Raw genomic sequence first — 24,423 nt, forward strand, 5'->3', positions numbered from 1 at the left:
GATAAAGGGAAATAATACGAGCAATGAAAATAGTAAAATAGACATTTATTTCTGTTCAACTTTCATAATTGCAACATTTGATCTGAGTATTTATCTAACACAACAAGGCACTTAACACCTACATATGAATTACAATCGTATAGTCCATAGTGAAGCATTAATATCGGTAATGATTCACTTCATTGACAGAATATAAACTAAACTTTTTTGATATCATTTCAAAACTTCTTTTTTTACATATATGTCACTTTTATTAAAAAAAAAGTTTAGATGTTTTTACTCTGTCAACGAAAATCAGGATTAAAAACTCATGTAAATATTTAGCACGTTTCATTTAGCACCAGTTCGTAAAAACTTTAAGCTTATTAAAACAAGTCAAATAACAACAAATTATCGAAAGATTTTATTACACAGCGAGACAAACGTCTAATAAATCGAGAAGTAAGAAGTTCCAGCAAACAATTGCTTATTGAGTTGAGAGAAAGAGGAATCTCTTATTGTTTCATATCATTTGTGATGTTTTAAATGTCAACAACATATTAATTACATAATTGTTTCAATCATATACATTTTATCTGTTTAATGCAACATTATATATTTTTTTAAATATTTTTTCGATATTGTGCGCTAATATTTTACTATTTTCAATTATGACCACATTTTTTTAAAAAAACGGCTTATATTTACACGACATTTCGTCTGTATATACGTAAATAATGGTCATTTTCATTTAGTATAAAAGCGACAGGCCTCATTCGATTATATTTCAAAATCATTTTGTTAACTGGCAATATTTAAAACTATCATCATTTAAAATAATTTGAATACTTTACCAATTTGAGCATTGATTAAATGTAATTTGGCACTTATTTTTAATCATTTAGTATAAATGTTTTATATATTGCCATTTGTGAACAAAATACGTAAGCTCAACGGCATAATACAGTATTGTCGCGAATAACATTTACAATAAGTACACAATAGCTCGTTATTCCTGCGTTTAAATATACGGTTAGACAAAAGAAAAAAAAAACATAATAGTAATATAAAACGAAGCTTCACATACAAAATACAAGAAATAATTTACACGAAGTCCTCGAAGGTAAAGCATTTCATACAAACTAATACCATACACTGCCTTGTCATGATCTTAAATATAGAACATCTAAAATTACGCCATCTTAAAATTAGAAAAAAAGAATCGTCATAATAATAATACTATTTATTTAAACTATAATACTTGCTGTCCAGAGTGAGACAGCATAACTTAACCTGTCAAATGTCAATTCAATGTGACGTGACTAGCTGTCAAATACACCGAGTTATGATCGCAAGGGTCACAACGGTCGACGGGGTCTTGTGTTACAAATCTTGGACGTTCGGGGCCACTTCGCTTCATCATAACAATGTGTTTTCGTAAAATCTAATGCGAAATATGAATGGCTAAATTGTCGAGAATATAAAAAGTTACAAGCTACATTTGAGCCAATGTTGGCCTAATACGCAAGCAGTATAGATAATTAACATTTTAAATGTGAGCGGGGTATAGCACTATATAAATATTTTAAGGGTTAGTATAGAGTAAATTACTAGCACTAAAACGATAAATAATGCACTGAGTCAGTAATTATTTTAAAAGCGATTTTCGCATTTCTAAGCACCGTTACTGGACTCCTAACCTAAAGCAGGGAATACACCGCGTGAGATCTTCACATATAATTTGATAAAATAATCAAATTTTAACTCTTTAATTGAGTGATGTTATATTGGTTTTGAAATATGTGAAAATATCAAATGTGACTCTCACAGTGCTTCGCGATGGGTGGATTCGTACTATAATTCTGTATTTTACTCAAATAGGACACAAGATGTCGAGAAAATCAACTAGAAAAGAAAAAAATTCAAAGTTTCATGGCGCCATCTTGTTTCATATTTGTACACGATGTTATACTACATTTTCATTAAAAAAAACACGTAAAATAAATAATTATAACATATTGCTTCAGCATTAAAAGCTAGTTGAAAAATTGATAGGATTCTCAAATTTTTGGAATTTAATGTCATAATTACTATCTGAGGGTTAAGACACACTTTTTAACAATAAAAACAATTTATTAAGAATATTTCAAAGTGTGCACGCATCTTGAAAAACACTAACATTAGATCACTCCTTTATACTGAGTAAATCTCTTAGAAAATGACTAAATGCAATAATTGTACATCACCAATAATTATAAATCCGATTTTGTGACGAAAACTGCGTCGATATAAGGCACAATGTTGATATCACTATTCACTTAATATTTACAATGTAATAAATAAATGATTTGTAAAGACAAGGGTTACTTATAAGATTTTCAAAGATAAGCTGTAATTAGTAAATAAATATTATTAAATGAATTTATATATTTAAGTGGATTATATTGACATCACAAAATCTATTCTTATCCATATTTATTTATATATATTATTGTCGTTGTGCGTAGCATTGCCACATGCCATAATTAACAGTAGTTTTAATTTTGCTCGGATAGTCATAGATTGAATGCAAATAATATTATTCAATAAATATTTTGTATTTTTATTATGCTGTTATTTTTTGCATGTGGCATGCACTTGTTACCAATATAATAATGTAGTTAGATTCTTGCTTTGAAAAGAAAACCGTCTTCCCTTCTTTAGTCATGTAAAAGTTCGTTTGTTTAATTTCTTCATAACGAAAGTTATTTTTGGCCAAAAAAAATTTCCAGAATTTCCATACATAATGACAGCGAATTGTGTAAGATATATTTTATAAAGCGAGATTACTAATTTATAATAAATCTCACATGTTCATTCTCTGAGTTACATCACATGATCGTTATACACATTCTAGATCTTCTAACTTCTTCATCGAAAAATGATTTTTTCCTAAACAATATCCTCAATTCCAAATATGAAAATAATAAATAGAGAAGCCAATAAATAAAAAAACATTCACATCGATTCCATTATCTATACACAATTCGACTCAAAATTAAAAAAAAAGAATAATCAGAAGTTGTAGAAAATTGGTCTATATCGCACACATTTCACATTCCGTCGCTCACACCTCGTCGGGCGCCATGGCGTCGTCGTGGTTGTTGGGCGGCGAGGGCGGGGAGGGCGCGGGGGGCGAGGGCGCGGGGGGCGCCAGGCCCGTCTTCACCGTCGCCTCCAGCGCGCGGATGCGGTTCTCCTGCTTCACGATCACGGACTTCAGCTTGCGGATCTCCTCGACCAGGTCGGACAGCTGCTTCTCCTGCGAACGTTTCACATCGAGCGTGAGCCGACCGACCGGGATGTCGGGGTGCGGAGGGGGCGGGAGGGGGGCGGCACTCACCACTAGGGTTGGTGAGGAAGTAATTATGAGGAGGAGGAGGAGGAAGAGGAATTTTCACTCGCAAATTTAGAGGATGAGGATGAGGATATTTTTCGAGGAAGAGGATGTGGATGAGGAAGCGGTAGAAAAAGCGGATTAGGATTTTTTCCACCATAGAAGATTGTGTTCATGCATATTTATTCGTTTTTCCTTAATGTCATTATTTAATAGTAACTTTAGTACCACACACCTATCTTCTATTGGTAAACTTTCATTTTCATCGTCACTAATTGGTTCAGCAATTGGCTAGCATTTCGGCTAACATTGAATCTACAATCTTACCCGAGGAAGCGGTGGCTGTGGGGTAGGATGTGTCTACTACAGCTCCAGATTCCTTATAAATTGCTCTTAAATTTTGAGGAAGTGATAGCGGAAGAGGAATTTTTAATTTTTATTTATGAGGATGCGGTATCGGTCGAGGAACCTAAAATATTGCGGAACTTTCGCATTACGAGGAAGCGGAAGAGGAATCCTCGGCGACCGTACTCACCACCATGGCGGTGAAGGCGGGCGGCGGCGTGGCGGCGGCGGGCGGCGCGTCGCGCGCGGCGGGCGTGGGCGAGCGCTCGGGCTCGCGCTCGCGGTCGCGCGGCGTGGCCAGCGCGTTGCGCTTGGTGACGGTGAGCGTGGTCGAGCGGCCGGCCACGTACCCGCCCTGCACAAGCAGCGCGCGCTCCTGCAGTTTGGTTAGGTATCACCTAGCCTTTAGCATCTGTCTTTTTGGTTCCTGTTGGCTTTCGTGGTGGGGGGGGGGGGGCGCTCCAATTCGTACTGCGGTACTCGAAACTTTATATTTATTTTTTTAAATAATGATCGGTACGAGTAGCATCAAAAGTAATTTTGAAACGGGACAAATAGCAATTTGTAAATTAAATAATTTATTGAGAGAGGCATAAATGAGGGATATGTTATTTATTATCAAGATATCTAAGTTAGTAACGGAGGTAAATATTAATTTCACAAATCACAACACACCATTCATGTATTGTTAGAGACAAGCCAACAGAAACATTCATCACGACAAATGCTAAAACGTCATCGTCTGGTCGTCGCGTTTCGAGGCCGAATATAATTTTTATTCGTCATTATCACAACCATAATATAATTAAAAATTTGAAAAGAAAAAATTTTAACATTTTTACAATAATATTCTAATAAACAGATATGTTATATCCATACTAAACAACAGAAAAAAGTGTGCCGCGCCTGTGACCGTTTATTTTAGTTTATTTTTACATTTCGTTAAAAGTAAAAAGAATAGCTTGATAAAAACAATAAGTAAAAGGGATAACTAGATGTTTTAATTACGCAAAACGTGTTACTACGTAATTATGATGTATTTTAACGTATTTCTACGTAAAACAACTAAAGGCAAACGTCCCAATTAGGACGTTTTCTAGTTTTCACTTTTTGAGCGTTAATAACATATCTGTTTACTAGAACATCATTGCATTTTTAGCTGTTTTTGATTTATTTATTGTTAATATCATAAAATGCTTTTCTAATAATAAATAAATAAATCTTAATAATTATATTCGCCTTGTAAATTATATAAAAGTTGATCAGTCTTATAAAGCCCAACATACCGCTCTTCGTATGTTAAACACTATTACTGATGAAGCGATACTTACCTGGTGTTATCATCTAAGGACGAATCCAATGGCAGTTAATATAAATAAACAATTCCCACCATCAATTATTGTGAACTAAAATAATCAGTGGTATTTCATCATTATGGATTTGCGAAAAAATCATTTAAGTGGAATGTTGTATTGTATGCTAATTTGTATGGAGTAGGATTTGTTCATTTACTCAGCTTGCCATTGGAATACAGCATAAGTTGAAAATAAATACATGCAAACAACGTCAAAAAATCAGCGAAATAAACATTAATTTGAAAAACAATAATTTCATTGTTTTTTTTAATTTTATTTGAGATTATGTTTATAAATAAATCAAGACCAAAATATTAAAAATGCACAAATATCTCTGAGTTCAAAAAAAGATTATCATATAAATTAAACAAAATAAATCCCACAATTGTTCTTCTATACATAAAATACAAACCTTTGGATTAATAAAAAGGGATACATAGGAAAGTAACTAGGAGAGCTCGTTTGCGTTTACGAACAAATATTACCAATTTTCAAATTTTCTAAATTTGCGTTAAAATACAACTCGGGTAAGGAAAACATCGTGAAGAAATTTGTATCAACCTAACTGCATTGTATCCGCAATAATCTCTAAACATTCTTAAAAGGTGTCTCCTTAAGATTAAGGGTAGATACCAATTTTATGTTCATAGGGGTTACTTTTTTATAATAACATTTTATTTGGGAGGCTTTTTCACGTAAGTATCATCAAGCATACGCTTATAAAAAAGTATAATTATATGTATTTGAGAATAATTTAACGATAATCGGAATTTAAGAAAAAAGGAAAAATATTTTTCTCGGGTTTAAACATTTCTAAAAGCAAAGAAATATGTAAAATTTTATTTTGAAAGTCTAATAGCACGAATGACGCAATCTTTTTACTGACAGCTCTTAGGAGTTGATAGAGGTAGAGGGTAGGGTAGTGGGGGGAGGGGAGGGGGGGTACCTTTAGCGACATAGTGCAGGGCTCCGCGTCCTCGCCCGCGAGCCACTCGTCGGCGGTGAGGCTCGCCTCGTCGCTGAGCGTGTCGGGATACAGGTCCTCCTGGAACAGCTCCGACTTGCGCGGGACCGTCATCGAGATCACCTACACGCATTGGGGGGAAACGGAAACTGGTGTTCACTCTAAGATTATACTTTATAATTAATGCTTTTAAATTAACCTTTAACGTCTGCCTTATAGCAGATTAGTATCCCGCGGCTTCGCTCAGGGATAGATTGATAGATAGATAAATAGATAAAAACTTTATTGCACTCAATATCATATAAAATAACAGTAAATATAACAGGGAGTTGGTTGTCATGTGTTAGGCAAAAAGTAGCCAATGTTCAATGAGTCGAGATGGGAGATGGATAGTGGTTAGAACGCGTGCATCTTAACCAATGATTGCGGGTTCAAACCCAGGCAAGCACCGCTGATTCATGTGCTTAATTTGTCTTTATAATTCATCTCGTGCTCAGCGGTGAAGGAAAACATCGTGAGGAAACCTGTATGTGACAAATTTCATAGAAATTCTGCCACATGTGTATCCCACCAACCCGCATTGGAACAGCGTGGTGGAATATGTTCCAAACCTTCTCCTCAAAGGGAGAGGAGGCCTTTAGTCCAGCAGTGGGAATTTACAGGCTGTTGTTGTTGTTGTTCTTTCTTGGAGTTCAAGTTTGCTTCATACCAAATATCATCAAATTCGGTTCAGCGGTTTTGTCGTTAAAAAGCGACAGACAGACAAAGTTACTTTCTCATTCAAAATATGAATATAGATTTCATAAGACTCCATAGTTATACCTGGCACAGGCCGGAGTTGTTAAGGCGGTAGAACTTTGCGATCTCACACGTGGCGACGTCGCAGCCTCGCTTCGGCATCATGCCAATTCCTGGAAATAAAACATTTTTATTTCACATACTAAGGTCCAATAACTTACTTGACCGTGTGTGTGAGTATTATGTGAGTGTTAACAATTACATATTCCACTGCTCCATCAAATCGGCAAAGTCATACACGTAGTGTATTAATAAGGGTTAATGTATACTTTGTAACGTTTTACGTCATAATATTGAAGGACGAGCGTAAAACGTAGGATAGTCCCATATTGCAGATTTATTCCATCATCCTCCGGCCCTTATCCCAACTAACTTACTCGGGGTCGACGCAGTAACTTTCCAGCCATATCATCTTTCACCCCCCCCCCCTCCTCTACATCCATCTACTTTCATACTCAAGACATCATTGCACTATTATTCCAGCACTTGGTTATTTATTTGGATGGTTCAATTTACTACTTGATATATATTAATGACATATATTACACGAAACAGTAGAAAAAGCAATAATAAAGACAACATTACCTCTCTGTGGATCGGGCGTCTGGAAAGTGTTGATGTAGTGCACGAAAGGTGGTTCCGGAGTCACCTACGACAAAAACTCTCAGAAATACATCCAAATATTATTATAATTATTTTTATATTTTAATAAATGGTCAGTATCTAGAAAGTTTTATTTACAAAATCGTTTGCTCTGTATCATATCTGTTTGTTATATAACACATTGACATGTGTTATAAAGTCGTCGACCAATTGCTTGCATCAATCTTCCATAGGAATACTTTCGCTAGTCAGTTACTTTTCTGCCACTGTTTAATGATCAAAATTTTCAATGTACTGTTAACGTTTAAATGATGTTTAAGATTTATTTTAATTATTGACTACTGACAAACAAATCGATGATAGCAAGTCGCGCGTATTTTCCTATCAAAATCCAGTAATTGGCTTAAATGTGCACAAAAATATATTTAATTACAGTTGCAGTCCCTCATCAGTTGGAATCCTCAAAAATTAAACAACAATATTATATATATCATACCTTCTTCGCGCTTATTAAAAACAATATGTCTGACTGCGAATGAGATAGCTCTGTTCTACTTAGTCAGCTATCATATAAGTATATATTTTTAAGTGTATATTATTATTTCCCTAAAAATCCACGGATAAATTTCTCAAAGTGAATTATAGTACAGATTAGAGTGTGTTTCGTCGTTACTGACCTCGAAGTACCTGATGACCGAGTCGCCCTTCCCGCAGAGGTAGATGAGGTTGGTGTCGGGGTCGTAGAGCGGGAACATGACGCCGTTGCTGGTGTCGATCTCGACGGTGACGATGGGCTCGTTGAGCGCGTCCGGCGTGCGCAGCGAGTACTGGCGCTCCGACATGCGACTGAACCTGCGACCGAATACCAATTCAATATTCACATATATCAATGTATCACAGCTGCAGTACGATGCTATGAGGGCTGTAGTATTTAAAATTAAGTATGGACTTTTAAATGAGCTGAGATGGTCCAGTGGTTAGAACGCGTGCATCTTAACCGATGATAGCGGGTTCAAAGCCAGATAAGCACCACTATATGTATGTGCTTAATTTGTGTTTATAATTCATCTCGTATTCGGCTGTGAAGGAAAACATCGTGAGGAAACCTGCATGTGTCTAATTTCATCGAAATTCTGCCACATGTGCATTCCACCAAACCGCATTGGAACAGCGTGGTGGAATATGTTCCAAACCATCTCGTTAATGGAAGAGGAGGCCTTATCTCAGCAGTGGGAAATGTACAGGCTGTTACTTTACTTTTTCACTTTTTTAAATTGACACTAAAAAATCAATCTGAATCTGATACTACTGATCACCTACAATGAAAAGTAACAACGAATTTGAGCAAAGCCCTTACCCGGTAGTGAAAACAAGGCCATGTTTAAGGAATATCGCGCGGGACGCCTTACTGCCCTCGTGTGCAATCGCTTCCGATTCGACTTCACCTTTGCGAGGATCGATTATTCTGAAAAATAAGTTATATTATTAATTTTACTTATATCATTCAATTATTCAAAAACATATAACTAGTTTTATGAGTTGGACGCTAGGCATTAGGCATAAAAAGCCTATATCTTTCACAAAATCACAACAGACTGACAGATAAAGTAACTTGCAAATTTGTAATTAATTTTTATTGAAAACACAACTTTATTCTTTGCACTATTCAATATGATTATTGTAATCACCTGATCTTCTTGTCTCGGCAGGTGGTAAGGAGCTTGGAACCGGTCCAATTCCAGCAGGCGGAGTATATGAGGTCCGGATGACAGTCCAGGCTTATCAGCACTTCCCCAGTACCCACGTTCCATATCGCTATCTATTTACAGATATAATATACATAGTCATACAAATGCAATATCTACGCGGATGTATTTGAATATAATATAATGGAAAAACTGTTAATTTCGGAAAGTCAAGCTTACTACTTATGCTATCCTTAATTATAGCTCTTTTTGTCAACAAATACTTATTTATCTTACTAACCTGGTTATCAGAACCCGCTGTGAGTAGCACGTTCTGTGCTGTTGGATGCCACAGAACGAGGCCAACGCGCCGCTGATGGTACACAAGATCCACCACTGGTTCAGTCAGAGTGCGGGAGAGCCCACCATCGGGGATCTGCCACACCTATGGACCATATATGACAATATTATTATTATAATCTTTGATATTTATTTATCACATTAGAAATTAACTACATATGAGTAACAGTAAAAATTATATCTAAACTAAAAAGTATCAAGTATAATAAATTGAAAGAGTTAAATCGTTCAATCTTATTTAGTTAAAAATTTGAGCGGTTCATAATAACAGATTAAAATTATTAAAATACTAAATACGCATAATTCATACATCCATATAATAGTGAGGCCTGGTGCATCCTTACGCTCGCATAACTCTATTTTTTATAGATATTTCTGAATACTGATGATCCAATGTGTTCCGCTAATACTGATTAGAGGAACTTCAATGAAAGTATTCTTAAAAGTATTCAAAAAATACAATGTCAATTGACAAATTCTAATAAATATGAAATAAAACTAAATTCTACAAAATAAATAGTGACTAACGTCTGAGTCCCAAGTCGGGCGCCCATAATAATAATCGGTAGTGGATTCTTCAGTATCCTAATCAGCCCTATAAATACGATAATGTCAACTTAGTATATCTTACAAGTATTTCGTATAATGTTGCAAATTCAGAAATAATTCTTGGCTTAAGTCCTATCTCGCTAATAGTGTTAAATATTGAGTAAAGTAAAGTAACAGCCTGTAAATTTCCCACTGTTGAGATAAGGCCTCCTCTTCCATTAAGGAGAGGCTTGGAACATATTCCACCACGCTGATCCAATGCGGGTTGGTGGAATGCACATGTGGCAGAATTTCGATGAAATTAGACACATGCACGTTTCCTCACGATGTTTTTCCTTCACCGCCGAGCACGAGATGAATTATAACACAAATTAAGCACATATGTATATAAAGTGGTGCTTGCTTGGGTTTGAACCCGCAATAATCGGTTAAGATGCACGCGTTCTAACTTTTAACCACTGGGCCATCTCACTATTACTGGAATATAGGCACTGGTAAAAATTAGGGGCTGGTAGCTTTAACACTCTTCTCTGCACCTTGGAAAGCATCTTAAGTATTATTTATGTACTTCACCCGAACTCTTCACGTTACAGGATTACCGTCCCTTCGGATTAGGGCAGAGACAGACAAGCTGATATATATATATATATATATTTTTTAATACTTAATTTTTCTGATGATCTCTGTTGTAAATGGTCAACACGGTCAGAATCAGTCAGGTCATAATTATATTGGAGTCGTGTGTGACTTATTCTTTTTTTTGAACAATCAGTACCTTAAACCAACATACCTTAACAACACAGTCTTCAGAGCCGCTAGCAATGACATTATCGTTGTGGGGACACCACGCGATGTCAAGCACGGGGCCTTTGTGTCCACCCACCAGCGGGTGATCGGCGGGGATGCGTCCGACCTGTAACAACGAAAACGTTAATTCGTTTAAAAAATTTAAAAGAGCTATTATTATTATTCAAGATATCAACATATATCTTTGTCACATGTGTAAATAAGTTGAAATAGAACGACGATTATTAAACATGTCGCAAAAAGCAACAAAAAATAAATAAATGAAAGGTAAAAATATATTTAAAAAAATATATCCACCTGTGCGAAGCCGGGACGGGCCGCTATCTGCTATATTTGTTACTTTACATCCATAAGACTACATCTTATACTTAGAACCCTTATAAATGCTGATGTTTATTTGGTATTGTCATGTTTCCTCCCTCGTACGATTAAGTATTTATTTTTAGTTACTAATCTTGATATATATATATATTTGGTCTATTTGCCGTTAGTTTTTTTTTTTATTAATGTGTAATAATTAAATATTAAATATTAATTTCAATAGTAGTTAAGGCTATAACGTAAGACCGTATTTTTCAATTATTACTGATAAAAGAAGTAAACAGATACACATATTTTAATTATTATTTTATTTTAATGAAACATTTATCTCATTATCTTTAAGAGAACTTTTTGGTCAAGTAGCATTGACCTAAGTGAATTAAATACACTTAATTTCACGCCTGCGGAACAAAAAGAAATATCTAGAATTGTTTAAGATATAAGTAAAATATACGTAAGAGTAATGTTTTTAAAAAGGAGATTAAATTAATTTGTTTCTAAAAAAATAGTACTTTATTTGTAGAATGTTCGACAATACCGTATTATTATCCAAAAATCAGCCAACCAAGACGCGATGAGTTCGTGAAACTTTTATACACAGGAGCAGGTCATTGCTCTCTTCTTTTCACCAACATTAAGAATTTTCAGTGCACCATTTGTAACATTATATTATTATACCCGAGTAAGTGAATTTAAATAAAAAAATACGTATAAAAACTTAAAGATATTACGCTCAGAGAATTGCGCCGCTTTTTTCTGTAGTTCACCTTTTTTTTTAATTTAAAATAGAATGTCAAATGAGCAATGACAACCTATTTGCATGCCTTTACTACCGCTCATAGACAAAGGACCATAACAACTCTTAACCACCCCTTGCACATTTAATATGCGTCCAATTTTGGTACTTAAAATGTTATGTACCTTGTGCCTGTAGCTACACTGTGTAAATCAACCTCTAAACCGAAATATATTACAGTTTGACGGTAGAATATATGGAGAGAGTGTGGTACCTACATAAATAGGTTTCAACAAAGTCCTATCACTAAACTAAGTTAGATGGATCAATATGTCGCATTAACATATCAAGAATACAAGCGTTCAAATTTTCTTATATATTATGAAAATGAAAAAAAAAAATTGTTGGAAGTTGAAATAGTATAATGTTTAAAGAATAACTGCTTGAATAATAACGATGCCATTTCATAGTACATTTTTCCTTATCGATGTTGTTTATTCTTATGTATTTTACTGCTGTTGTATACATCTCCAACACAAATCAGTTACTTAACCAAATATTATGTATAGCTATAATAAAGAGTAAAGGATTTCGGTTTGTGAGTTAGCCATTTTAATTAAAAAATACATTCATCATTTATTAGATAACTATATAGGGAGGGTTTTATAATGACGCCTATTTGTTCATGTGCCTAGCCAAAACTGTTATCTTGTATAAAATTGTTATTGATTTTACGAAGAATACTTTTTTCCTTCGTAAATATTTATCTAAATTAGAAAAAAAAATTATAGCGATTCTTTGATGCATAAGGCTGGACGTTTTGAACTGCCTTCTATTGGCGAGTGACGTCACTGAGAATGCAATTAATAATTGCGAACGATACGTACAACGTAAATAAACGTAAATTTTTTATTGAAGACAAACAATTAGCTATTAAACCTGTTTTACAGACTTGTGTGCGCTATTTTAGCAACCATCTTTACAGCGCAGTTTCTTTGAACTTATATTAGTATATTTTACTCGTTTTTGCCTAAACGGAACGATCAAATATTTAACATTTAACTTGAATATAAACGAAAATAGCACTTCTATTTCAGTTTATTCTATTTAAATTGAGCTTTAGTTACTTTTTTGATACCTCATAATCCCGTCAATAATAAGTCAACTTGGAAAAGTCTAAACAAAAAGAAATAGTCAACTCAGTCTAAAGAAAAACAAAAAATCACTTGAAGTAATTTTTTTTTTGTCAAAAATTTTAATTTTGAGTCATGAGTTTAATCTAGATCAATCGTTTTGTATTCAATTCGTGCCTTATAAAGAAAATAACACCGTTTTTTTTTTGTATTTCAATGAATTCTAATGAATATCTTATTAAAAGCTATTTTAGAATTTTTTATTTGATTGTTAAAGTAATGCGAGTAAAATTATATTGCATGTAAATAATATTTTCATTTTTTGAATTGTTCAGAACAATTAATAAAATTTATAGTCGATTGACATTCAGTCGATTGTTGTTTAACTTTTTAATGCGATTCATTCAGCGCATGACCCAAATAAATGGTACAATTCTTGGCAGGAGCCCGGGTGTGGTGAAGGCACATACGCGATGGTAATGACCACTTTCACTGAATTATTTGCTGTGCGATTTTGAAAGTCACTTTCTTATCAACGATTTTAAGAAATCTTATTTTGTTTGTTTTTTTTTAACGATAAAAACGGAAAATCCTTTTTTAAATGTTTACGTTTGATGCTCATCGCTTTATACAGTGCCAAATTGTTGATTTGATAATTAAGTGTTATAATAAACAAGCTGCAAGTGAAATCGTTTTATATTGTCCAATTGCATTTTTATATAAGCCACTTTGCTTGTGATTAAAATAGTTTTAAAGTATCGATTTTTTTTTCTAAAAAATAAATAAACTCTTACGTAAAATTGTAAATATATGGGATCAATTTTTGTAAATATTTAATGGAGCTCCTATATATGACTATTATCTCAAGTAAGCTTCCAATAGAAGTATTGTTTTGAGATTTATCAACGACTCGTGGGGCATTTAGAAATCTACCAGTGATTCCTAGAAGCTGGGTGTGTATTTATACTTATATTTGTTTCATATACCTTTAACATAGCTTTAAAAACAATGAAAACAAAGGTAAAATTTTAAGTAAGTAAAAGAGAAGCTCATAATAGTTCATTGTATAGGTATGTATGATGATGCATCATTTATGACTAAAAGGTATCTTTGAAGGCGAAGTTTAAAGAGTGCAAATTATATTTTTTTAACTACATATTTTGCTATATGACAGTTTATTTACTATGAATAATGAGTTTATTGAAAATATTATAAGTATAATCTTAATTTGGTGCTGGTGATGGTAAGATGGTGCACACCATTGCAGTGATACTGTCTTAAGTTATATATTATGTCGTGAATGCTAATAAGTCGTTAGCCGTTAAGGTGTACGAGAAGGCCAAAATATGAGATTATAGGTAACTCTTTCTTTAGAACGAGAACAATCAATTTTACTTAACTTTACTACTAAAGATGTAATTGATAAGAATGTCGCGTTAGTGTGTGCACAGACTACCGACTGTCGAGTACCGAGAAGCAAGATTAGTTTCATTTGATCTGACGCGTCCAGACACTCGTTCCCACGCTGCGCCGCCAATCTGTCTGTCGTCTGGTTTATATTTACCCAACGGTAGTGCGATGCAGCCTCCTATCTAATATACGTACTAGTAAAAACTTTACATTTCCTACGTATGAGAGCAATATTATTTCAAGTGACAATGATCCACCTAAGATACCTTATGCTGTGTTTGTAGTTGATTTAGACCAATAAATTCTTTCACTAGGCTTTCATATATTGATAATAACCCTTATTATTAAATGCTACTAGTCGCCAGCGTGTTAGGGTGTTGTTTGTCATGTGTTAGGCAAAAAAGTAACCTTGTGGTATGTCCTTTCTTGAAGTTCAAGTTTGCTTTACGCTAAATTTCATCAAATTCGATTAAGCGGTTTTGTCGTGAAAGAGCGGCAGATGGACACAGTTACTTTCACACATATAATACTATTATAGATAATGTTTTACTTGTTACAGCTTATTTTGCAAATTATAGCATTATATCGTATTACTCGTCTAACTTAACCCGCCTTGTCTGAAGATACTTTTAATCCGTATTATGTGCACACGCACGGCGTAATGGCGCTTCGCCAAATAAAACTTTACTGCATAGCGCACCGTTGTGTCAACTAGTTTAATATAGTCTATGACTCACGGCATTCACACATTTTTAAATATTAATCGATCGAATTAAATCGTCATTATTAGCCAATGAATTAATAATTTAGTAATAAAGTTTGCTCTAGCAATTTTGAAACCTATTCAGCTATGTCACGTCTAAATTTAGAAGTATAATAAATTAGTTCCTTAAATAGAACGACAAATGCATGATGCTAATTTCATCATTTGATGACACTATGATGAAGCATTCGGCTATGATTAGAAGCGCTCGTCAAGAATATTATAACATCAGATTATTCATAATCGCATATATATAAATACTGTTTATGGGGTAATTGGTAAACCAATGCTCTGGTACAAGTATATAACTACTACTATTTATACGGAGCTGGAGGGTGAAATTTGAAAAAAAAAAAGCGCTAACGGTCGGTTAGGCTAACGCGTTTAGTAGAATTAGAAAGATAAAATTACCCATCCACTATCAAAAGGACCTATTAATCAATCAATTATTAATGGATAATATTCCAAGTGACTCTGTCAGATCCGATAGGGTCGCAAACCCGACACGACCGGATAGAGTTAATGCATAGGACCAAAAGCTTTATCTTCGTCCAAGGTCCAAGTCCAACACACTTCCTGACTCCGTTCTGTTACTGAAAATTTTACGGCAAAAACAGTAACTTTTTGGTCAATAAAGAAACTGGCTGGCCGTCCTAGGATTTGAACCCATCATCTAGGTATTTACGTTTTTTTGTGTAGCCACCTAACCAACAAGACAAGAACGTCATAACGCTGTGTGGCTCGCTAAACAACGTTTAGAAATAAGGCTGTATAAATCACAGGTGACAAGTGAATAGCGCGCCAGTAATACTTTTATTGTTGTGTGTATGAAATAACAAATTGAGTTCATTTACAACTTTTAGTTACTGTGTATAACCCAAATGTACCAAAAATATCACGAACAAAACTCGGAACGCATCGAACATGAACATTATCGTGAAATGTCAGAACATGATACACTTTCTGATTGACTATAATAATTAACATTTAAAGGACACGTATCAAAATATCACCATATTTATAACCTTTCGCCTGATCGTATTAGGTCCGCGGTGCTCGTTTCTAAACCGATACATACATTCGAACTATTTGAAAGTTTTTTTGTAAGACCTAAGAACTTCCCTGTCCATAAAAGAGACAAAAGCTGAACAAATAATCTTGGTAGTAGGGCTTTTTGCAAGCCGGCCTGGGTAGGTACCACCGACTCATCAGATATTCTAAAGCTAAACAACAGTACGCAGTATTGTTGTGTTCCAATTTGAAGGGTGAGTGAGCCAGTGTAACTACAGGCACAAGGGACATAGAATTTTAGTTCCTAAGGTTGGTGGCGAATGGACGATGTAGGGAATAGTTACAGAGTCATTGTCTATTGCTGATGGTGACCACTTACCATCAGGTGGCCCATATGCTCGTCCGCCAACCTAATCCATAAAAAAAGAACAATAACAATGAGACGCATGTGACTCACGGAACAGGTTAATGGTGGAGCAATTTTTTGGGAAACTATTTGTTACAGTTTATAGGGTCTACCCAGGGCCGTCTATAAATTGTTGGAGGCCCTGGGCATATGGCTTTGATAGAACACTATTTTGTGAGAAACTTTTATTGTTCTTCAATTTTCAAATAAATAAACAACGATTTGTGCAACTAGTTACTATTTTATTAACACCTGTGTGTGTCTGGATGTTTCGGAAAAGTCAGAATCTTTATTTGGAAAACATAAAGATATTTTTATTTGATCTGAGAATCCCAAAGTGCCCACTGGAAAAGATGGGTCTAAATTCACGTATGAATACTTTTAAAGCGTTTCTTTTCTTTCGAATGTCAAATCAATAATAACATTTCTGTGGTAGGGATTAATGCTTAAATAAACCCGCTAAAAACTTTACAAGTAAGGTAAGTATTTAGATTAGTTACGGAACATTTTTCACCTTCTCGAATAAACAGTTTTCACGTTATAGAATCGTTGTTGCACACGCGCGTCGCACGCTTTTCTTGTCGCGCGTGGGCGGGCCCTCAATTTCCGTCCGCTACCGAATTATTACCTCACATTCGTATAAATAACTGTATAAACCGTTTTGTAAATAATTATGTTTATTTTAATAATCGCAAAATTTCTACACGAGTAACGTTTGACTTCATTCAATTTCATATTTCATTGAGTAAAGATCTTCGAAAGAGACATAGACGACATAAATTATTTCAATTCGTATTGAAATAGATTTGTCAAAGCCTTAACGGAATCACCAAGTATTCACGAAACGAAATATAAACAGACCTATAGAAAATAATCAAATTTCCAAGATATAGCATCAAGTTTTAGATTAAACGCGTATCTCCTAATTCTTATTACATACATGTAATCTATGAACGTGTTGTAAAAAAATATTATTCGGTAGCAAAGTGGTAATAAAATTGCGCACTTTTCTAAATATACTTCGCATATCGACCATAAAGATAGTGCTTTAAAAATATATTTAAATTTGGAATTAATTATTATATCTTGTGGTGTTTCTTACTTTTTAATTATCCTTTGAACTTGAATGATAATCATTTAAGTTGAGGTCGGTCTCAAATGACAAACAATGTGTGAAGTAAATGATACTCCTAACTATTTATAGTGTCGGTTTTGTTATAATCGATAATATTCTACTTACCTTCCAAGCTACATATTGTTTAATATAATATTATTATACAATTAATGATTTCATGGATGATTATACGTGGGCAGCGTTGGAAATTAAACAATCGCCTCTTTGCTATGTCTACGTCAAACTGAAAATTAATTTAATATAAGACGAAAGAAGGTCTAATTATTCTGTTCCTTATATTGTTTTTAACTTGGAACATTATCTTTTCTGATTTAATAAATATTTTGAATCAACTTGTATCTTATACATATATAATAAAGCTCTGTTTCAGGCTTAGATAGGTTTGGTTAAATAACATAATTGCCACGTATAGCTATTGTTGTTTTTCAGGGTATCAACATAATTACAGGCACAACGTACTAAAATCTTCTCGCTACGAGTGGCGCATTGCGCAACGAATGAGCAAGGAATGTTTCATATATGTATATATATAAATCCTAAGCGTGTATGTAACTGAACTCCTAAACCATTGGACCTAGGGATTTCAATCCCGCACGGTATCCGACTATTGGACTGATGACTCAAATACTACAAGCTTTCGGGACCTCGATCTTGATAAGGGATTCGATTTGAGCGAGTCTCTGGATGGTTCAGATTTGGTTTCTTGTTTCACCCGTTCAAATTTGGGATGGGCAGCTCATTTATAATAGTACCGAGTATATGACGTATTATACATTTACCCATGTGGGTCATTATACCCATGTGGACATACCCATGTGGCAGAATGTCTTACATGAGTACTAGAATAAGTTAAAAAAAAAAAACAAATTCTTAAGCGCACTTACGTTTCAAACTAAATCATAGAAGCCAATAGCACTTATATCTATGTACTATTGCTTAGTATTTTCTCAATTATATACAAACTAACAAACTACTTTCGTTCAATATTGTATTGTCAAAATGATGTATGAAATGATACCACGGGATGAGAATATGATATCATCGATGTATTTGTATACATATGAGTCAATCAGCTTCAATTAAGAATCAAGCCACTCATAATACGAAAGGCTGAAAATGACATGGATTTACATCAATACTTTATTCCAGGGAGTTTTATATTTCAACATGACCTTTTAGTATTTGTTAGCCTAGTTAGTTGGTTAGGTCCACGGTGGCGAATTTGAAACATCTAACACGGGTAAAACCCCGCGTAGCAGTTAGTATTCTTATATACATTCACGCGCTAAAACTGTAAACGGGCCTTTGTATAAATATTGTTTTTTTAAATATTATCTTTGCACACGTTTGCAGTAACAATCGTGTTTGATTGAAAACAATACTGATTGCCTGACCACATTACATACATTAACATATTCCTATTGAAACATTTTTATACCGAGCTGACTGTGATTGCGAATTAGGTTGTAGATCTATTTAACTCGCATATAAACACTGAATTGTGCTAAGTATGTGGGACGCGTTATTTGCTTTTATTGTTATTTATTGTTTAGCTTGGACTTGACACACATAAGTGGCGATGATTACACATTTAAGGATGTTAGTGAAGACGTATTATTTCGAACTGTTTCTTTATGAAACTCACTTCAAATACATATTCAGGAAATATACGTTTATAATCCTAATATTCATTGTATATTTCCATCTAAGAAGGTACCAATCCCTCATCACATATTCAATCGGCAATCAGCATAATTAGTATTGCCGTATTTCGGTTTTTAGAGCGACCGGATCCGGATTGACTAAAGGCACAAGAGATATTATTTTCCAGGGATGATAGCGTACTAACGATATAAGGGATGGTTAATAGCGCGTACAGTGCAAATTTATATAAACAATGGTGACCACTCACAATCAGGTGGAAAATGTTGCCAGCTTTCCTGCATATTTTACATTAAAAAAAAATACTTTTACGATAGATAGATAGAATTTTTTTTTAGATACACAATGAACCGTGTTCGGTCTTTTGAAAAGACTATCGTACTATTAGTGTTTATACGTGTTTGTAATCATAGTTACGTGACGAAATTCATGTAGCGTTTAATAACATATTGAGACAAAGTAATTACTTTGTCTTGATAATATGAATGATCTCTAAATAATAAGTAAAGGTCTTTGGGTGGTCATGTCATTTAACATCAGAGATCCTTCGCCTTTCATTGTACACACTTTAAATTAAAAAAAAAAGTTAATGTGTGTCTATTTCATATTCGTTTTATGTAAAACACATAATTATTATCTGAATAAAGTTCTTCATAAGTAATATGGTATGAAATTAATTACAAAAGTACAATATCTAATAAAAAGTCTATAAAATAATTTTGCTAATAATCTCATAGTGCTTTTTACTACGAATATAGTATTTTATTTCAGCAAAACATTAAGTGAATAAAACCCCTTAACGTATATATATATCGAAGACGACGATTCATTACAGTCAACCGTCTAAATGTTTTGATTTGATAACAATTTATATTTTAAATGAATGTGTTTCATCGAATGCTGCCATTTTTGTCGTAATTATCTGTATATATCGACTTGTTAGGTGTGTCATATTATAAATATTTATACAGTGTAGTCATCACTAATAATCTTCCGTAATTAAACAACGTCATACAATTATATCATAACATTGTTTTAAGAGAATTGAGACCTTTTTTTATTTGACATTTAGTTCTTAATAGACCAATTAATAGACACTTTAAGCTTAACTAATAATACAAAGACAACATCGTAAATTACATTAAAAAAAATTAAGTACAGAAACAATAGCAACTCACGAGAAAACTATAGAATATAAATTTTCATCATCGTTACATTAGCGCGTTGACAACGAGTTACGACTTACGAGCGATTATGACACATTCTTAGGAATCCACACAAAAAGTTAGTAAACATTCCCAGAATCGATATCTTTCCCTATTGTTGAACATCCATTGTCCCATATCTGTTGCACAATGTAACGCTCAAATGATAAATGTTATAATCGATCCACGCTAAAGTATACCTTAAATATTTAATTATAACTTTTAAAATCGAACGACATAATTATCAAATTACATTATATAAATGTTAGTCGTTGACTGTACCGCATTGTTCGGTTGATAATGCATTTCGGTGCTTCCTGTAAGATAAAGCGTGATTACGTTTTCCTGATATTATAGAAAAAATACATTTCGATGTTGATTTCCGAACGTCGACGATGTGAGTTTTTTTTTTAAATAATGGGTCATGACTCATAATAATAATAATTTAGGCAGCATGTAAGAGTCACTCAGCCAAGTGTTTTGAGTGTTTGTAAATTAGAAGGATATAGTTGGTAAAATAGGGTATATGGAATCTTATTACTATTACAAAGTCTGTTTAAAATATTTTACTCAGTTACGTCTTAAAGGCTAAATGGATTAAGATGAACATGGTTTCTTAGAACAGAGACATTACATGAGAATATTTTACATAATTGTGTCAAGAGTAAAACTAATGGATAATATTTAAACCAGTATTAGAAATTACAAATTTATTACCACCTTTGTTCCAAAAAATCAATATTGAATGTTGATTGCTACTCATGTAATTGCAATGAATAGAAATTTTAGACGAAATATATTCTTAATTAATAATTTTTTTTATTTAGAAATGAACAATATGATTCATAGAAATGAATATAATGATATACAGTTCAGAGACTGCAAAATTAATCCAGTATAAAAATAAAACCGTTACAAATTCAGCAAGATTTATAATGTAGAATATTTTCTCATTTTATTCGTTACTAATTAGTACAGATAAGATTATAATATTTACATAATTATTGTGAATACTTGGACCATGTCCTGTTTGTCTAAGTATAACACAGATGATTATTATAAAATTTTGTTTATATTGAATCACTAAATTGGTACAGATTATTTATTGTACTAGATTATATAGGTATGTAATTGTGGTTTTAACACTAAAAAAAATACTGAAAATACTGAACAACAAGTGACTGTATAAACAATATATAAAATATATTGTAATTTATTAGACAATAATAGATATATTATATTTATTTATTTCCTCATTTAATTGGACATACAATACCAATACATTTGTTGGTAAATATATGTCATAATACATTTATCAAGCTGAGCTACTGATTAGATAACAGAAAATATATTTAAAATATTCGAGATTATGTAATATGGTTATTTACAATATAATGTATTGTATGTTTCATTTACACTTTATATATTGTTTTTATTGAAATATATGTCAAATAGTTAATCCTAGGGTATTTTATTTTAAATAAAATATGTAAGAATATAAAGCAGTTCAATTATCGTTGTATAGCAATTCGTAATGCCTATACAACCCAAAAAATATCAATTTTCCTATCAAATTGGTTGCAAGGTGATACCAAACCTAAACAAAGATATCTACATTACAACTTTAGTTAGAAGAGAAACAAAATGTAATATATTTACATTTTGTTTCTCTTCCTACATAGCTGTAAGGTTATTTTTTACTGTAATAAAATTAATGTTTCATAAAAGTTATTCTGAATATAAGTGATTAAAAATTGTATTTCATTAAGAAATGTACAGACACGAAGCGGATAATTAAAATTGTGTTATCATGAATACTTGGATCATTTGAACAGATAAAGTTTTAATTCTTATAATAGCAATTTATATTTACATGTAGCAACTGTTTTAGCTATAAGTAATTTCTTGTCATGTTTTGATTTAAGTCATATGCTTGTATATAGATCAAAATTATGTCCACATCCCATTAATCTCGGTGATATTTTGGACACAATCCACAACAAGATATATGGCAGAATGATCCATAAATATTTTACAAGTATAATGAGAATACATACTTAAAAATATCATCATTTTAAAATTGCAGTTTTAATTTAAGCAATTGTTTCGAAGAGATTGTTGTAAGCGTAAAAATAATAACTTATAAGTATCTAAAGGTATTAAGAAACTTATTAGTAATATACCTTAATTGAAAGTCAGTAAAATATTCATTACTTATTTGAAATAAAACCTATCTATTTCTGTTCTTCTATACTACTACAACTAAATATTAGAATATATCTATTAAGGAAAAATTTATGTATTTATTGAACATAAGTGTTTGAAAATTGATTAACATATTTGTTTAAATTGTATTTTGTTTGTATTGTTGTTATAGCATCTTATTTATTTTAAAAAAGATAGCTTCTTAGAGAAATAAAAAATCTCTTCACACTTTTGTATAATTCATTTTAACTATATTTTTTCTTTAAAACTATTTCTGTCTTACTGGTAGATTTTAAAATTAGACTTTAATAAATTTTGTGTGTAAGCTGTATGAAGTGGGAACAAAGAATCTTACAATTAAAATTTCAATAAATTTTTATAAAAGATATAATAAATAGTTTAATAGGTAATGATAAAAGTTAAAAAAAATTGAAGATAACATTAAATCAAATACTTTCATAACTCACTTTTAGTATAACGATTTATGTTATATTTAGTTGAAATATACGTTTTTTTGGAATTATGTACCCAAAATCACTTAGATTACTTGAATTCATTGGTTTCTTTATGGAATCTTACCTTATTGTGAGGTAGAACTATGAAGGCGCCTCCACCAGCAGATTCAACGATGATAGCCAGGAATTTGGGGTTCACTGCACAAAACGTAGAGTCCCACGAACTCTTGGATACTCTGATGTTATCATAACACTGTTCCCTTTTCAGGGCTTGCCCATAAACGTGGCGGAATTTTGAACTACGAACCACTCTAAACGACATCTGTAAACGAAAATACGCGCATTTACAAACAGAACTATACACACTGTGATTTATCCGAATAATTTCACTTAAAACATAACCTATACGCCAGTTCTTGTCTGACCTATATTGACATTAGCAATAACGATTAACAAATTTTAACTCACATTTAAATATAAGAAGAAATTATATTATTTACACTAAATATTGCAATGAAATCATTTGAATATAACTCAAAGAATTATAGAAAATAAAATTGAGAGCTGCTAAGGTTCGAAGGGAGGACGGTTGGGAAAACGAGCGAACTCCATATTTGGTAATGCCTACAGCGACTGCATTTACTGATTATAAATTACTAAAGATAAGGTAGATCTGTCAATATGGATTAGACAAGTACTGTTACAAATTAATAAATACATTAATGGAGGAGTTTTATATATAAATAATATAATTTAAACATTTAGTTTGTAATAATGTTTAAAAAAAATCCTTATTTCTGAACGCAAGAGTAAAATGTCAAGCTTATACAAACTATGATTGCGTTCGTTTTAAAATTTAAAAGTGTAAATGTGTAATTGCTAAAAATAATAGAAAATTTAAAAACAGTGTTTATTTCCAAGAAGTCTTACTTACTTTTGCTGGTTGTAATCGAGAACCTGGTTTTTTATTATCTTGTGCATTATAACTGTGACAACGTTCCCTTCCTACCCTCTTTGATATTGGTGCTCTTCTTATATTCGGGCTTGTAAAACTGTTATGTCTTTTTATATTATCCTATTTTAAAAGAATTAATTAGTATATTTTAATGCTTTACAATATATTTCAGTTTTAGTTATCTACATAATATTTGCTACTAGTA

At 32.8% G+C, this 24,423-nt stretch overlaps 1 protein-coding gene across 2 annotated transcripts; it reads right to left on the reverse strand.

Moving 5' to 3' along the window:
* Window positions 1-24: 24 nt before the first annotated feature.
* LOC124532711 (coronin-6) lies at window positions 25-24,013 on the reverse strand. Of its 2 annotated transcripts, none has more exons than XM_047107746.1 (12): window positions 23,732-24,013; window positions 23,388-23,585; window positions 10,805-10,927; window positions 9,407-9,550; window positions 9,109-9,239; window positions 8,778-8,885; window positions 8,098-8,272; window positions 7,403-7,466; window positions 6,842-6,930; window positions 6,002-6,142; window positions 3,891-4,055; window positions 25-3,280 (listed from the first exon to the last, which is right to left on the reverse strand). In XM_047107746.1, the coding sequence occupies exons 2-12, from the start codon at window positions 23,583-23,585 to the stop codon at window positions 3,086-3,088; spliced, it is 1,533 nt and encodes a 510-aa protein (XP_046963702.1). In that variant the 5' UTR covers window positions 23,732-24,013; the 3' UTR covers window positions 25-3,085. The 2 variants fall into 2 exon arrangements, with proteins under 2 accessions (XP_046963702.1, XP_046963701.1); XM_047107745.1 differs by having other exon boundaries at window positions 3,891-4,076.
* Window positions 24,014-24,423: the final 410 nt, after the last annotated feature.

The sequence above is a fragment of the Vanessa cardui genome, chromosome 10 (assembly GCF_905220365.1).
Source record: "Vanessa cardui chromosome 10, ilVanCard2.1, whole genome shotgun sequence".
Lineage (NCBI taxonomy): Eukaryota > Metazoa > Arthropoda > Insecta > Lepidoptera > Nymphalidae > Vanessa > Vanessa cardui.